The 18,057-nt window shown below is 42.9% G+C and overlaps 1 protein-coding gene across 1 annotated transcript in view; it reads right to left on the reverse strand.

Moving 5' to 3' along the window:
* The window catches only part of myt1b (myelin transcription factor 1b), a gene marked incomplete at its 3' end in the record, with an annotated part of 156,628 nt that continues 138,571 nt past the window's right edge, over positions 1 to 18,057 (reverse strand). The window contains exons 12-24 of the mRNA XM_080443895.1: positions 17,752 to 17,969; positions 16,873 to 17,081; positions 10,654 to 10,902; positions 8,100 to 8,263; positions 7,879 to 7,941; positions 6,631 to 6,699; positions 5,682 to 5,744; positions 5,121 to 5,207; positions 3,404 to 3,625; positions 2,291 to 2,385; positions 2,022 to 2,125; positions 1,417 to 1,560; positions 1 to 144 (exon numbers count right to left, since the gene is read on the reverse strand). Coding sequence (XP_080300021.1) covers positions 1 to 144; positions 1,417 to 1,560; positions 2,022 to 2,125; positions 2,291 to 2,385; positions 3,404 to 3,625; positions 5,121 to 5,207; positions 5,682 to 5,744; positions 6,631 to 6,699; positions 7,879 to 7,941; positions 8,100 to 8,263; positions 10,654 to 10,902; positions 16,873 to 17,081; positions 17,752 to 17,969 — 1,831 coding nt within the window. The remainder of the gene's footprint in view (positions 145 to 1,416; positions 1,561 to 2,021; positions 2,126 to 2,290; positions 2,386 to 3,403; positions 3,626 to 5,120; positions 5,208 to 5,681; positions 5,745 to 6,630; positions 6,700 to 7,878; positions 7,942 to 8,099; positions 8,264 to 10,653; positions 10,903 to 16,872; positions 17,082 to 17,751; positions 17,970 to 18,057) is intronic.

Consider the following 18,057-nt stretch of genomic DNA (forward strand, 5'->3'; position numbering starts at 1 on the left):
TCAGACCTTGATGCCCTTCACTGCCTTGTTGATGCTCTCCAGCAGAGCCTTGTTCTCCGGGCTCTGGAAGCAGTCCTTGTTGGTGTACATGTCGGTCAGGGTGCTCACGTAGCTGTCAAAGTTCTGCTCCGTGATGGGCTCCTGCTGTGAATGACGCAAATGACAACCCATCTTGACTGAGAATGGCAAGGTATAAAACATTTGTATCTTTAGCCCACTGACTACGAGTCATAGTATAGCTGACTCATTTCCCTGTTTTGTAACTTTCAGGTGATAAACCTACCTTAAAATTCATTGCTTCAACAGCTGATATTTCTGTCACCGGGAAGAAGTCATGAATGTTTGAATTTTCTTTATAAAACAATCATTTCCTTAGTGACGACTTTCGGCTAGACTTCAAATGCTGTGCTGCATTAAAACTAAATGATAATGTGCCTTGGACAAAAAAGATAAAGGCAATGTCACTGTTTTGGATTAACTATCTCAAACACGTTGATATCGTACTGAATGAATGGAAAATAATGGTTTCCTGACAAAAAAACAAAATAAACGACCATATGCTCTGGAAAATTGTCAGCTGAAATGTAAAATATGCTGGGACTTATAGTCAGTGGGTTAAAATACAATACCACTAGTATGACCGTTTAACGTAAGAAACACAATAAAAAACGTATATATAACTTCTATATAACTTCAACTACAAATGAAGCATAATTTATTGCTGTCAATTTGTATGTCAGCATCAGTATGTGAATGTGTCTAGTAAGGTGTGGTGTGCATGATTTATGTATGTTCCTGCACGTCTGTCCTTGGGAGGATGCTATGTCATGTTGATAGGAAAAGATTAGGATAATCCTATAAAGTATGGACATTTTGCTGGTCCTCACTTTTCAAGGGTCTAGGCTTTCAGTGTAGGGTTAGTGTTAGGGTTAAGTTGACTCATTAGGCGTATACTGTAGTATGGGGGTTTTGGTTATGGAGTGAATGTCACAAGCTTGTTTAGATTCTCAGTTGACTTCCACTGAAGGGAGCTGTTAGGGGGTTAAGTGTAAATGTCTTGCTCAGGGACACTTGTGTAATTTGTACCGTTGTGCTGCTTATGTCTAACCTCATGTACCTGCTTATTGTGCTATGTGCATATGTATCTTTGATTTTTTCTCGTTGCTCTCCCTCTCTTTGCCCCCCTCCCTTTTCTTTCTTTTCCTGGACAACAACAAAATGATGGAGCTTGCAAGAAAAACAAATTTCACCCACTGATTTACACCTGTAAAGCTGTGTCGTGACTAATAAATCGGACCCTGTGTGTGTGTGTGCGTGCATGCGTGCGTGCGTGTGTGCGTGTGTGTGTGTGTGTGTGTGTGTGTGTGTGTGTGTGTGTGTGTGTGTGTGTGTGTGTGTGTGTGTGTGTGAACTCACCATGTGTGGTAGGCGTATGTTGGCCAGGCTGCGGATCAGGGCGTGACTCAGACCAGACAGCTCCATGAACAGATGCTCGTTCTGCTCCTCGATCATCTTGTTCTCATGCTCAATGTTCTTCAGGTTCTTCTCCATGGAGCAGATCTGCAGCAGCCAGTGGTGGAAGAAGTATGTTTTACTTGTTTTACAAAAGTAAAAGTAGCAATGCCACAATGTAGAAATACAAAAAAATTTACTGAAATGTAAAAAAATACAAAAATAAAGTATTATTATCATTATACCTATGCTGTTACATTGTCTGAAGGAAGCTGAACAAAATTAAGTTTTAATTATGTACCTGTGCACAAGATGTAATAATTACAACCTTGAACCTTGTAGATCTGCTATATCCGTCTATTATTATAATATGCCCAGAATAGGGATGTTAGGGTTCATGTGGTTAAAACAGTGTCTTTCAACTGTGTCATTCCATCTCTGCGTTATCTATGGCAGCAGGGCTGTATTTCATGATCAGTCCAAGAATGTGGGTCGGGGGGGTGAAACGGATCAAAGCAACAACGTTGGTGGATGAGATATGAAGGTGATATATGAAGAGAAACACGCACCTGTGTCTGCAGGTTAACCATGTCCACCTCCATCTCATTATTAGACTCATTGAGGTCATTGATCTCCTTGTTGAGCTGCTTGATGTCCTCATCATTATCCAGAACTACAGGTGGGGGGGACCATAGAGACACATTAGAATAGAATAGAAGGAAACCTGTTGCGCAGGTTGCACACACGCACGCACGCACACACACACACACACCCACACCCACACCCACACACACACACACACACACACACACACACACACACACACACACACACTCACCATCACTGGCTCTGAACTTGTTGCTCAGGTACTCCTCTCCAGGTAACTTGCCGGCTCTCTTCTTGGCAAAGGTGGCTCTGGGGCATCCTGACAGGCTGCAGACGAGGAGGACGCAGGGAGTCACCATTAAATACAGCTGACCAACAGCTCTGAAGTCATACGCAGGCACTGTATTCCACCAAAACACACATACTGTATCCCCCCCTGCAGCTACAGTACAGCTATATTTTTCTAGTCTACTGGGTTAGTTAATAATATTCTCCTATCCCATGTTAGAATTATCCCTAAAAGCACAGCTAGAATGCTAGCAGCAGCTAGCAGTTTCTGCATCTCCCTTCAAACAATTTCTGAAAACTGTGCTGTAACGTGTAGGCTACTTATTCACTATTGTATCGTCATTCTTTATCAGCTTCTTTGTTACATGGTGTTTTCTCTGAGTTCCATGCAGGTGCTAACAACATCTCCAAAGGGCTGAGATTCCCAAGTATTGTGTCACCAATATTCCACTGACAATGTGACTAATGAAGGACATTATCTAACCAGCAAAAAAAATATGACACCCTCTCCCCTTTTATTTGGAGAACCACATGGACTGGATATGACACACAAACCAAAAACACACACTGCTGGGTGTCAAAACTCCTGAACACATCAATCGTGCTGCCAATAAACACCAACTACCTTCAGACTAGAGCAAGGGTCTTAAACGTTTTCAGCCCAAGGACCCCTTAGCTAAGAGAAAGATGAAGCAGGGACCCCCACTACATATTGTATCAAATTGTGTTGAAAATAAAATTTAATTTTGATAGATTTCATAGTGTTAATGTGTATTTTCAGACAGTTAACCTTTTAAACTCTCAATATTTAGTCAACTTGACCGTTGGCTCTGTACTTGGTCTGCTCTTTTCCCCTCTACACCAACTCTCCGAAAATAGCCGACCTACAAGCTCACAACGCCTCGCGCTTGTAGATCTGCTATTTTCGGCTAACGTTCCCCATGAAAACAAAGATTTTGGCGGACCCCCTGTAGTACCTCTGAGGACCCCCTAGGGGTCCCGGACCCCCTGTTGAAGACCCCTGGACTAGAGGCCACATAGTCTGATAACAACTCGCCTGCGGTGTGTGAGGAAGCTTCCGTTGGCGTGACCCGAGCCGTCACAGCCTGACGTGGGACAGATAGGCCCCTCCGTCTTGAAGGCCTTCCAAGAAAAAGGCGTGCCGTTCAGAAGGCCCTCCTTCTGCCTGCGGGCGGCCAGTGGACAGCCGTAGGCACTGCGGTGGGTGGCGTACTTCCCGCTGATGTGGCCCAGGCTGTCGCAGCCTGGCACCGGGCACCTGCTGTGGAGGGCGTGGCAAGGGAGCGAAAGGCAAACGGGCCAGAGGGAAGGGGACGAGGAAGGGAAGGACAGAGGGCGGAGGAGAAAGAAATCGGTGGTACAATGTTAGACAAGAAGAAACCACACATGCATGAAGTATAGAAAGTTGAGGATATTTCATCAAAGGCTGTAGCTACACATGTCAGGTGGAAGGACGCAGCAGTCATAAGGTAGTGTCATTTTTCTACATGACCAGATGATATCCTACATTATTACTGCAATATGTGGGGATCAACCATTACTGAAACACAGTGGTGGACAGTAATGAAGTACTTTACTTAAAGTGCAAGGACACCTTGGCAGAGGTTTGGGTTGTGTGTGTACTTACTTTGTCAGGGTGTTACTAGTCCAATTGGTGACATATATCACTCCGTTGTGCAGTTGATTAGAAAAAACATAATAATCCAAAAATATCATCTCAGTGACTTCCATTGTACGACGAAACACCTCTCGAAGTCACTCTTTTAGCACATAAACTATTTGGATTATATTTTTTTCCAATCAACTGCACAACGAAGCAATATACATATATAATGTACGTATGTCTCCAGTTGGACTAGTTACATCATGACAAGGTAAGTAGTAGTACATGACCCAAACCTCTACCAAAGTGTCCTTGCACTAAGTATATATTTATTTATATTTGTAATTTTGGATACATAAGACTTTCACTCCACTACATTTCAAAGACAAATATTGTACTTTTGACTCAACTACATTTCTAGGAAGGGAAAGGGTACAATAATGCATTAACCACTAAAGCCCTATTACACATATAGTGAAATGTCGTTTTTTTAATGATCTTTCTATTATTTTTATTTTAATACAGCAATGCATTGATATTAAAAGCAAAATGTACTTTGTAATTTGTACTATTGAATACTTGTACTATTGAATCTATTACTATTTTTTTTAATACTTATAAAGGCATGTACTCCAGTACTTTAACTCAAGTACAAATTTGACAGAGCGACTTTGATTGACTTGAGTAGTTGAGTAATATTTGACCAGGAGTATCTATACTTTGACTCAAGTACTGGAGTTGAGTACTTTGTCCACCACTGCAAAAACCAGAGCTATCAAGCATCGATACAACACGAGCACTGAGTGCTTCCATTAGCTTTTGACTCAACCACATTTTGTGAGAATGTTGAACTGAAGGATGAAACCCTTTCATATCTCATGTATTGGTGATCTAGGCTGCAATACTCTACCATGAACTACAGTCAAAAAGAGTCAGCCTGTGAAGATATGTCACTTCCCATCAGTAGGTGGTTTAAAACAGGTAGGTCTGAATGCATTAAAGAGGGGGAAGCTAGGGGGCAGGTCACCATCTCTGTAGTATACTGTATATGATCCAAGTAAACTACCCACTCTTCTTTGTCTATTGCATTTTACTTTTTACCGTCAAATCTCACTAGAGCAGAGCATTATGGGCCGTGAGCGGTACGAACTTTAAGAGCTCGGAGTCCTCTTGGTTGTCCTTGGTAGGAGTTGTTTTAATCATCCCACTTTTCTTGGCACGCGGGCACCCAGACAAACTGAAAACAAGAAAGTATGGAGTTGATAACATGGGGTTGGAAAAAAAGGTCTTCTTCAAGCTGTGTCTTTACGTTTAACTGGTTGATATTAGTGGCTAGGGCATGCCTCGACAGAGGGAGGCCCTAGCCCGTATATACCGACAAAGGTTTGCTGCAAAAATCATTTAAAAAAAGGGGATAACAATAAGGACTATTCAACTACAATACTTAATAGGATACCATGGACAAATACGGTGGGAATGTATGCCTGTGTGTGGCCCCTATCTAACGCTAACATGATCTGTCTCTAGACTTCACTGGCTGTGTGTGTGTGTGTGTGTGTGTGTGTGTGTGTGTGTGTGTGTGTGTGTGTGTGTGTGTGTGTGTGTGTGTGTGTGTGTGTGTGTGTGTGTGTATGTGTGCGTTTATGTGGGATTCTGTATGTGTGTTTGTGTGTTGGTCTTTTTCTGTTGCTCGGTAGAGGGATTGGGTTACCTTCTGTGGGAGGTGTAGTTTCCTGTGAGATGACCTGAGCCGTCACATCCCAGAGTGGGGCATCTGGGGAATAGCAGAGCAATGTTTTAGCTCACTGTGTTCAATGACGAGATCGACTTTTACCGACAGCAAATGGACACGGTGGACGTTGGACGTTTGATGGTGGAGTTATGGAGCTGTGGAGTGTTAGGGCGTCATGGAAAGACTCATGCCGAAGAAATGCGTTCATATAGTTAGTTACTCATGGATTCTATTGGAGTAGAAGAAGGTTGCAGAGCTGCTTTGGGGTCAATTCACTTTCAGTTGGAACAATGCACTTTATTCTTTCTTTCTTTCTCTCACTCTCTCTCTCTCTCTCTCTCCATCCATCATCCATCCATCTATCTATCTGAATGCGTTATGTACACCAGTGCTTCTCAAACTTTTTCATGTCAAGGACCCCTAAATTGACATTAGCCTGCGGACCCCCATTTGAAAACATATGCCAGGGACCCCCATAAGAGAAGATTTTTTACGGCTCTAGCAGTGATTTTCAACCATTTTAATTTCAAGGACCCCCAGTTTGACTCTCTGAGTTACAGACCCATAAGGGTCCATTTGGTTCCTAACTATCCATAATTTGGCTGGGGACCCCCTGGAACTCCCTCAAGGACCCCTGGGGGTCCCCGGACCCCACTTTGAGAACCAATGATGTACACTGCACTGCCACTCTCCCTTTTAAATTGACAGTGCAGATGAGCAGAGAGTGAATTGAGTCGCGAGCAGCGTTTGCAGAGAAAAACACCACAACAGATGCGATGGGTCGGCAGAGGCAGCAGCCAGCGTGACAATGGGAAGTGAATGTCAGCAGAACGCCCCATTGTGGCGCGTTCAGCGGTGGAGTCGGTGGCAGTTACACATTGAAGTGGCAGTGGAAAAAAAGACAGCAAAGAAAAGAGCGCAGACATACTTGAGTTCAGCAGTGTGGGCCGCCATGAGGGACCGCAGGCTCTTATCAGCGAGAGGACACCCAGACAGACTGAAGGACAGAGGAGGAGGGAGAGAGAGAGAGACAGAGACAGACAGATAGATAGACAGACGGACAGACAGACAGAGAGAGAGGGCGGGAAGAGAGAGAGAGAGAGAGAGAGGGAGGGAAGAATGAAAAAGGGAGAAGAGAGTATAAAAGAAGTATAGGCAGAAAAATAACGGGAGAGAGAGAGAGTGGGAGGAAAAGTGAGTGAGTAAATGTGAGGGAGTTGAAAAGAAAAAAAGAGAGAAGGAAGGAGAGAGAAAAACGTGAGAGAAAGGAAAAAATAAATCAGGAATGCACGGCATACCAAGGTCGTATAGGAAGGAGAAGGATGGACGGGCAGAGGAAGTGGACTGTAAATTACTGATGCATATCAAAGTCATATTCACGCCACGCTGTGAAATCCTGAGCGTTAAGTGAACTCTGAGAGTGTACGAACGGATCCAAATGGACCTGCAAGGGTCCATTTGGTTCCATTTACTACGAGTTAGCTTAACGCTCGGGATTTTACAGTGTACATTATTGACTCAGGAATGCAAGGGGTCAAATAGAATTATGTGAAATAGACGCGGTTTTGCCTCATTTGGATTCTGGTACAATGCAATAAGCAATAAGCAATGGAGCAGTCTCACCCCCAACATACTATCTGTATACATACAGTACATACATACATGCTGTTTGTGTATACATATGTGTGTGTGTGTGTGTGTGTGTGTGTGTGTGTGTGTGTGTGTGCGTGTGTGTGTGTGTGTGTGTGTGCGCGCGTGCGTGCGTGCGTGCGTGCGTGCGTGCGTGCGTGCGTGCGTGCGTGCGTGCGTGCGTGCGTGCGTAATATATATATATATATATATATAATTTTTATTTTTATTATGCATCTGTATGGATATGTACTCACACCCTGTTCCCCTGGCCAGAGCCTGGGTTTGCATCCAACTGGATTTAACTTCACCCACACCCCTATTTTATATTCAGTATACTGTACTGTTTATGCTGTATGTCATGCAGTCTTTCATTTGGACATTTTGGACATGTTCACTCCCGTCATAGACTGGTCATGTTGTGGACAGTGTGTATGAAAGTTCCACCTGGCTTGGCTTGGACTTGGACTAAAAATGTGACAATAGCCCTTGATAAGTATGAATATATTGTGGTTGTGGTATGTGTGGTACGTGGAGTGTTGTCTACCTGCGATGAGATGCATAGTTTCCGGTGATGTGGCCACTGCCGTCACAACCAGGGGTGGGACACCTGGAGAAGGAGACACAGCAAGAGGAACAGACAGCCAGGAAGGAAAGGCATGAGAGAGGCACCAATGACTACAAAGTAACACATTGAGGTGTGATTGAATATCACAGTAAGGGACAGGGTGACCGTATGTCCTCTCACGCTCTCTCTCGGTCACTTACAGGAGCAGATCCTTCTTGGGGTCCTTTGAGAGACTGGGGAGGAACTTGACCTTGAAATTTGGGCTTGTGACCTCTCCGGGGTACTTCCTGTCCTCCAGACAGTCCTGCATCATGTCGCCGTCTTCAGGGTCGGATGAGGCGAAGGAGTGGCCAGTGTGCTCCATCTAGATAGGGAGGAGACAACATAAATATAAGCGCAACATTAGTGCATTGCCAATATTCAATTATTATTCAAAACATCACTGTGCATTTTGGTGAGGTAAGTATTTAATTGGCTTGATGGATTTCTTTTGTCAATCTGTCTCATCCAATCCAATAGCCTGCACAGTAAAACCCTGTGTTAAAGGTGCAATCCGTAAGATCTATGTCCTACCCAGGATTTGAACTCAGTGTCACGGCACGAGTGGTGAACTTTCTACTGCTGAATGGAAAGCCCATTTGGGCAGGGGAGATATTACACTTTGAGCTGTTTTTCTGTTTTGTGTGAGGACTGCGGATGAAAATTAGCATCTTTGCTAAATCCGGTGTATTTACGTTCATGTGACGTTCATTAATATGCTCTGTCCTGTCTAAAAAAAAAGCTTCACTTAGTGCAGTACTTTTTGTCGAACTGTAGTCAACCTACCCAACAATCTACAGGATCTAAATCAATAAAAGAGGAGGGAGACTACCTCCAACCACCGTACTATACCTTACAGATTGGTAAAAAATAACATTTTATTAACTTAAAAAAGTTATGGATTGCAGCTTTAAACTCTGAGAGTGCACATTTCTACACTTTCTGAGTTACGATTGGATAAAATAGCACTGTGATTTTACTTGTATACAAGAGACTAACATGAGTGAACTACTGTGCTCTCAGATGCTCTCCTCTTATCCCTCTATTTTAATTCTTTGTGGACAAGCGATGCTCGAAACGTAGAGTGTGTCTTCATCAAAAATTTATATTCAAGGTTCTTTGTATTTCTTCTGAAAAAAGTTCAAAGGAGCGGAAATTTGCATAATGCCAAAGACAGGATGGTGCAACGCACCTGACACACACACCACCTTCTGATGCAGTGTGTGCAGTGTTATGAACTGTACATCGACTCCTATTTCGCTGAGATAAATGAATAAAGGAAAGAGGAGAACAGTCTAGGACACATGGCTGGGAAATACGATCAGGCAGAACTTATAGAAACATATGCAAAGTGGAAATGAATTTCCGGGACAGCTGGAATTTTCGGCTAATATTCTTGTCGTGACATTTCAGCGGTGAATACTGTTCATGGAAATACAAGTATTTTTGCACACTGCCCTGTGCCTAAAATCTGTTCACAGGAAAACAGTACAAGACACATTTTTGCATTCTATCCTAAGCCTAAAATCTATTCACACATTGACACACTAGCACTTTAAAAGCCTGTGCATGCTTTGCAACTTAGACACCCTACATTATTCAGACAGATGCAAAAAGTGTGTTTTAAAGCATTGGTTCTCAAAATGGGGTCCGGGGACCCCCAGGGGTCCTTGAGGGGGGGTACCAGGGGGTCCCCAGCGAAACTAGTTAATATGGCATCACAATAATTGTAACCACTTTAACCATATTTTATACATTGGCTATTAAAAAATCTTTGAATATATATATATTTTTTTAAAGCAAACATTTGTAACTCAAATCTTTGCTAATGGGGATTCTACAAATGTCTTCTAAATCCTAGCGAAAAACCTATGTTGCTTTAATATCAGTGGTTCTCAAACATTTTCATGTCAAGGACCACCCAAAATTAAATGTATTTGGCCGCCGACACCCATCTGAAAATATTTTGTTCAAGGGACCCCCCCAGAAGCAAAGATTTGAGTTACAAATGTTCCCTTTAAAAATATATATATATTCAAATATTTGCACAAATGGTCAAGACTTTTCAAAAATATCAGATCAAGCCCGAGTGCCGTGCTATGAGCTTGTATATCTGCTATTTTTGAATAGCCAAAGTATAAAATATGGATAAAGTGGTGGTTACACAGATGCGTTCCCGGTTTGAATGGGCTAACCTCCCTGCCTGTCGACCTGGTGAAGACAATTAAACTGTCTGTTTGTCATGTACACATCATAAATGTACTCTGAAAGTGTAAAGAAATTGATTTAAAGCTGCACTCCAGAGCTTATTATAATGAATAAGATGTTATTTGAGCCAATTTGTATGGTAGAGCAAGTTATTACAATACAACTAGTTCATCTGCAGTGGTTGGAGGTGTTCTCCCTATCCTTCCATTGAGAAATGTATAGGTCTACTCGTTGACAAGTAGTACGGTCTCAAGCTCATAAACGCAAATATATTCCCTGGCCAAGCAGGCACTGCCTCTTGCATATAAGCGGTGGATCTTTGGTCTCCCACGTTAGGAGACCCGTGTTTGCAGCTCTTAAGTGTCTTTAAGGGATTTTCCTGTGTACTGTCTCACGTCTTGTCTATACTGTCCTTAATCACTATGCCTGCATCAGGAATTGCTCCTCTGGGATATATAACGTTTTTTTTGTTTTTGTTGATTGAATTGAATAAACTGTAACGCTGACCTCATCCGCATCCTCCTCACGCTGGCGGTTGGGTTTGGTGTAGTCCAGCGGCCCCTCCCACTCCTCCTGTTTGTAGCCGAGGCCGTGGTGGTGCGGCGACGTCATGCCGTGGTGGGAAGAGGACGAGGACGAGGGGTCCGGGGATCGAACCCCGCCAGGGCTCGTGCCGGACAGGCTGCCCTCTCGTTTGATGGGCTTCTTCATGCTCAGGTCCAGAGTGCCGTTCTCGTCCACCTCGATGTCCGTGTCCTGGAGAGAGAATGTGTCACTGGTTAGTTTACGTCCTACGCTAGTGTGTCTCTGGAGCCATATTCCTTAACACACTCACCGCCAAAGGGGAGAATTCTCCCCTTTTCAGTCAATGGTCTTTACCGCCAAAGGGGAGAATTCTCCCCTTTAAATTTTTTTTTTATTCTGTTTTTGAATTCCTAAAAAGTTTCTCTAATTTTTGAGTATAAATTTATAACCCTAACCCTAACGAATTAATAATATAAAAAAAACTTCACTTCAATGTTAAAAAATAAACGGACAAATAATTCACATTGTTTCTATAAAAAAAATGATTAAAAACCCTGGCAGTGGGTGATTTTATTATGAAAAAACTTTGGCGGTGAATGGCCAAAAGTCGCCATATCAATTTCACTTAATTATGTTGACTTTCTTTACCCATTAACCCAGTCAATCCGGGAACGCATCTGTGTCATTTTAGATTTGAGCTATAACAATTATTTTATACTTTGGCTATTCAAAAACAGCAGATCTACAAGCTCATAGCGCGAGGCACCGAGTGCTCATGCTATGAGCTTGTAGATCTGCTATTTTTGAAAGATCTTGAACATTTGTGGAAATCTTTCAATATATATATTTTTTAAAGCGAACATTTGTAACTCAAATCTTTGCTTCTGGAGGTCCCTGGAACAAAATATTTTACAAATGTTTTCTTTAAAGCATATATATTAAAAGATTTGCAAACATTTTCATGATTAAAAAGAAATAGCAGATCTACAAGCTCTATGAGCTCTATGAGCTTGTATATCTGCTATTTTTGAATATCCAAAGAAATCTAAAATGACAGAGATACTTTCCTGGTCTTGATGGGTTAAGACCGGGAAAGCCAATACGTTGTTATACCTTTAAAACCTGGAAAGCATCTGTGTCATTTTAGATGTTGCCATGTATAACAGCAACAGGAATTTTTTCGAACAAAAAATTATTTCTGAAACCTTAGGTTAGGATTTAGAAGGCGTTTTTTTAAATCGGCCTCAAGGTCTGGAACTGTGTCATTTTTTGATTTGAGCTAAAAAGCATTATTTTACACTTTGGGCTATTCAAAAATAGCAGATCTACAAGCTCATAGCGCGGCACCGAGTGCCGCGCTACGAGCTTGTAGATCTGCTATTTTTGAAAATTCGTGAAAATGTGTGCAAATCGTAGAATATATATATATTTTAAAGCGAACATGTTTAACTCAAATCTTTGCTTCTGGGGGTCCCTGGAACAAAATATTTTGATGGGGGTCCGCGGCCAAATACATATAATTTTGGGGGTCCTTGACATGAAAAAGATTGAGCACCACTGATATAGAAATATACGTTTTTCAGAAAACTGTTGGGATTTAGGAGACATGTAGAATCGGCTTCAGGTCTTAACGTGTTAAGGAAATGCCAAACACAACAGAGCTGGACTACTGCAGCGTATGTCTCCTGCATGGATAACGAAGGGATGACATAAACAAAATGGGATTGGATAATAAATACGTATCGTGGGCAACGGTGAACTAGTTTATCATATAAATATAAATGTTCTGATGTTCAAAAGGTCGACCTCCACCATATCCCTGTTTATATTACATAATGCATGAAACATACGGCACATAGAGTTGTAAATAGCTGCAGGGATGTGGAATTCACTCCAACGTATGGTGAGTCAGACGCACACATCGGGATGATGGCTTTAATTACCTCTGAACCCATTAAAGACCTGAGGCCGATTCTACAAATGTCTTCTAAATCCTAACCGTTTTCTGAAAACACCCATGTTGCTATATCAGTGGTGCTCAAACTTTTTTTATGTCAAGGACCCCCGAAATTATATGTATTTGGCCGCCGACCCCCATCTCAGAAGCTTTTGTTCCAGGGACCCCCAGAAGCTAAGATTTGAGTTGCAAAAAATGCATATATTCAAAGATTTGTTTTACAAATGTGAAGATTTTTTTCAAAATAGCAGATCTACAAGCTCGCAGCGCGGCATGAAGTGACGCGCTGTGTATATCGGCTATTTTTGAAAAGCCAAGAATCTAAAATGGCACAGATGCTTCACGATCTTAATGGCTTAAAGACATTTGGATGCAACGTTGTGCATACATTAATATGCGTGCACACATCCAAATGCATACAGTACATACATACATACATACATACAGTACATACAAAAGAACAGCTTGTACCCCCCGTGCCTCATCATAACTTGATGTAATATTATGCACAATATGTGAACATGCAGCCTCCTCTGTCACAATAAAGGACAAGGTCACTTTGTTCAATGGGGTTTTGTTCATATGAGCGATATTGATTTCCTTCACTCTCTCTCTCCACAAATCCTGTAATGATGAGCTCGTACAGGTTTTTCAGATGTGAAATTCAAGCACCTTCCAAGCATCAAGGTGCATATATACGGTAGCTGGAGTGTTTCCTGCACTTTGCAGTGTCATATGGCATCCGCAACTCAAAAGTCATATTTCGTCGTTGCTATTTCTATGCAATAGCAATGTGTCGTGTTCAAGCATATTAAAGTATAGCCTACTATATAGAGAGAATAAAGTAGGGTTATGGGTGAGTTGACCTGTAAACTTCAAAATGTACACACAGCTCCTAAAACCATCCCTGGAAAGCAAATACCTTGGTAACAACAAGATAGAGCAAGCAAATCAGTTTATACTGTATGCCAGTGTAATTTATTCAGTTTGGGGAATCCCTATAACCAAGATGAATTTGGCTGGCTGGCTCAGCTGTGGTATTAAAAAAGTTGGGTCGCTTTACTTTCTGAGGATAATGGCAGCGAACAATAGTACATTTCGACTCAAAATGAAACCAAACCTGAAATCAAACCTTAGTGTTAATGTAAGTCAGAGAGTGAATGGACCCAAATGGAGCCTCATGGGTCCATTTGGTTCCATTTGTACAGGGGTGGGACCCTGCCAAAAAACACCAAAAGGACAGAATACATCACTGCAGTTGCATGAAAAGAGTCTACATCAATACATCGGTACATGCAAATCTCTTTGTACATCACACAGACACACTCTGTACACCCACAGTGTGTGCTCATTGCACCACCTGCCTTTGTAAATCGTGTTTGCAACAATATGTAGTCACCCTCGGCCATGCGTGGCCATCAGCGTGGCTCATCTCCACACAGCGTTATTGTATTGGCAGGTGAACAGAGGGAGGTGCTTCTCAGCATTCATCTAAAATGGCGCTCATATTGGCCGATCAAGGGCCAACAGAAATCAAAGCAGTGTGTGTGTGTGTGTGTGTGTGTGTGTGTGTGTGTGTGTGTGTGTGTGTGTGTGCTTATGTGTGGATTGGGGGGGGGGGGGCTGCAGGAACTGATTCCAAATACATCATTGGCTGATGAGCTCAGTGTTCCCGCTGCTTACAAACCGCCCTGAATCTGATCACAGGCCATGGTTGATGTAGCGCTGCAAAGGTCTGTTCCTGGATCAGATCCTGGCCGATCAACTCCAAGCTCTGCAGCGCTGCCAGAGTCATTAATCTTGACTTTTTAAGCCCCCCCTCCCTCCCTCCCTCCCTACCCCCACTGAACAGTGTCAGGAAATCGACAAGAGATGAATCAGTCACTCTCTCTCTTCTCTGAGAGGAGAAAAAGCTTTTAAAAAATCACAATATGGGGGAAAGTGGTGCTCCAATTACACCTCCTGTGCACAGAGAGGGAGAAGAGAGAGAGGGGGAGGAGAGAGAGCGCACGAGAGAGAGAGAGAGCGCACACAAGAGAGAGAGAGAGAGCAAGAGAGAGAGAGAGAGAGAGAGAGAGAGAGAGAGAGAGAGAGAGAGAGAGAGAGAGAGAGAGAGAGAGAGAGAGAGAGAGAAGAGAGAGAGAGAGAGAGAGAGAGGAGTAAAGAGGCAATGAGGGAGAAAAATGAAGAGACATCAAAAGGTTGGTGTGGGGGGAGGGGGCACAAAGGGACAGCAAGATGGAGAAAGACGATGTAAGAGAAAAAAAGAACAAGATAAACAGTAGAATAAATGAAGAAAAAGAGAAAATGGGAGGGAGAGAGAGAGAGAAAGAGAGAGAGAGAGAGAGAGGTGAGGTGAGAGGAAAAGGAAGCAAAGTGACGGGGGAGCGGAGAAAGTGAGTGGGAGATTCGTCCGGCAGTTAATGAAAAAGGACTACCTGGTGTAAAAGTAATCCGGGGACCTGGCAGTCAGCCCAATTCAATAACAACATGAAGAGAGGGAGGGAGGGATGAAAGGATGAACCATGAGGAGAGAGAGCATGATGCAACTGCATCTCAACACCACCCTGTTGCTGTAAGCCAATGCCTCCTGATGTTATTATTCACGCAGAGATGCCAGGTCCGAGGAGAGGAGAGGAAGGTTGATGAGAGGAGAGGAAAGGAGTGAAGAGATTAAGAGAGGAGAGAAGAGTGGCTTTATGAAGCATTATAAGCAATATGTGTCAGTGTTCCTCCCTTCTCCCCAGTTGTGTAATGTTTCAATCTGCCCTGCAATAAGCTAATACAATCTTCAATTTCCCTGAGCGGTGTAAGAGAAGATTAGCAAGGAGAGGAAAGGGGCAAAGGGGTGGGGAAGGGGTGAGGAAGGGGTGAGGAAGAGAAGAGAAGAGAAGAGGAAGAGAAGAGAAGAGAAGAGAAGAGAAGAGAAGAGAAGAGAAGAGAAGAGAAGAGAAGAGAAGAGAAGAGAAGAGAAGAGAAGAGAAGAGAAGAGAAGAGAAGAGAGGAGAAGAGAAGAGAAGAGAAGAGAAGAAAAGGGAGTGATTGGTTTCTGAAGAGTTAACAGCAGCATTTCATTCTCGCCACGCTGGGCTCACTGACTGACTACGCTCTCTCCTCTCATCTCCCCAGCTGTGCAACATTTCAATCTGCACTACAATCAGCTAATACAATCTTTCTTTATCTGAGTACTACGAGGGGAAAAACAGTTGTTGGCATATTGACAGCACAGTTTGAGCAGCAGAAAAGGCCTGGAGTCAAGCTTTTGGAGAATGAAGGCTCAGCGGTACGCTGCTTGAGAAGTGTGCCAATCTATTTGTCCAATTAAGACAGTATAGTGCAAAGCATGGCGGCAGGTTGCTGGAGCAACAACACCAACAAGCAATGTGATGCTGCTAATACCACGAAACCTATTGCAGAAGATGACTAAAACTGCAGTTTAATGTTCCATTTTCCCTACAATGAATGGTAAGTAATTGCTGTATATTTCATTTAATTGCAATATGATATTTGTTTTATTTTGTCTGACTTATCTTTACTGGGGCAAACTTGACTATGTTCCTGCATTACCCAGACAGAAGAGCTGTCATCCAATATTGAAACTATGACATGTAGTAAGTACACAACCACTTCCTTTTCACCTAACAGCGAGGTGCATCGTTGGGAGAGCACAACGCACACAGAGGTTCATGATTGCTTGGGCAGTTCCCTTTTCCTCCGAACAGGCCTCCCGACTAACCAGTAGGAGTCGCTAGTGCAGCGAGAGGGACATAATTCTCTGCCGGTTTCCCATCTGGTACCCAGGCGAGCCGGGAGGTACCCATGTTGTTATCATGTTATATGGCCATAACATGAGTATCTTATTATTATAATAATAATCATAATAATAATAATAATTATTATTATAATAATTATAATTATATAATAATTATAAAAAATATTATTATTATTATCTTGAGTGGAGAGATATATATATATGTATATTTTCATAGTAATAAAATGTTAAAATAGAATTATTTACAATCCGAGAAAAAAAAGGCCAAACACAAGACATTTTTTTAAAATGTCAAGGTTTTTCAAGAAACTAGGAGAGGAAAAAAAAAAGTGGTTAGACTCTGAAAGTAACCAATTTTTACACTTTCAGAGTTAAATGAGCACTGGATTACTGTGTGTACACAGTCAAATCCACAGGGTTCATTTATACATTTGAACATTTTGCTGTTTACAAGCAGAAGAGGGCGTGTCACCTTGCGGGGGTGGTGGTGGTGGTGGTGGTGTTTGGTGCTGAGGTTCTCGGGTTTCTCCCAGCAGCGGGTGGACAGGTTGAGGATCGCCGTGGCGGCCATGTGTGCCGCCTCGGCGTCGTGGGAGTAGTCGTAGGCCGAGGAGGAGGAGCTCTTCCCGTAACCGTGGAGACTCAGGCTGGGTGACGGTGACTTGGGGAATGAGGGCTTGGCTGTGTCGGAAAGAACAGAAAAATACAATTTGTATATATTCTAGTCCATGCCCGGGGATGTGCTCTCTCTCTCTCCCACAACCATGAGAAGTTGTTTATACTGTTAGAGCTAGGCAACTAACTGTATGTGTGCTAATAACACAACCTGGATTCAAACATTGCACATGTCAATCTGCGTGCTAGTGCTATGAAGATGATATCCAAAGCGCCCTCCCGCTCATAAAACGCAGTGTTTGTGGACATGGGTCGTAAAGGAAAGTCCTTTGTATGTTTGCAGCGTGTGTGTGTTCTCTGTGTGGCAGTGTCTGGCCAGCGGCTACGATCCCATAGGCTGCAGGGCTGTAACCATGACGACAGATCCCATATAGGCCGGACTCCGAATCTCCAGTGTTTACGCGGAAACGCTAATAAACAGCTTACATTTTGGGAAATTGAAAAACAGGCATCGCAGTTGTGTGAATATGCTAATGGTCAATGCCTGTGTGCAAGTTCAGATCAATTGCTCAAGCCACTGAGGAGAACCATGCAGAACAAACATGTTATGAGTGACTGAGTGACTGAAGTTTCATTACTAGTAGGATATACAGTAGTTTTAGGCACTTCACTGACCATTCCCAAAATGGATTCCCATGACACACGGGTCTCATGACATCAGTGTGTGAACTCTTACTTTTGAAGGCTTTGGGTGAGGGCGCGCCGGTGAGCAGCATCTTTGGAGCAAGCATGCGTTTCCCAAACACTTGGACATCGAAGCTTGCATAATCGAAGGAGACCTTGGAGTATTTCTCCAGCTCCTTGGCCAGGTTGGCGCGTGGTGTCGTGGGCATCAGGTGGGGCCGGTAGCTTCCATACTGGGGCACTTCTAGCTGCTTTACGAAACACATGGGCCTGTCCGTGGAAAGAGAAAGAGAGACAGCTGGGGCTGGGTGATATGGACCACATCAAATATCATGATGTATTTCACCAAATACCTCTA

This window comes from Gymnoscopelus braueri (genome assembly GCF_963280865.1).
Source record: "Gymnoscopelus braueri genome assembly, chromosome: 12".
Taxonomy (NCBI): Eukaryota; Metazoa; Chordata; class Actinopteri; order Myctophiformes; family Myctophidae; genus Gymnoscopelus; species Gymnoscopelus braueri.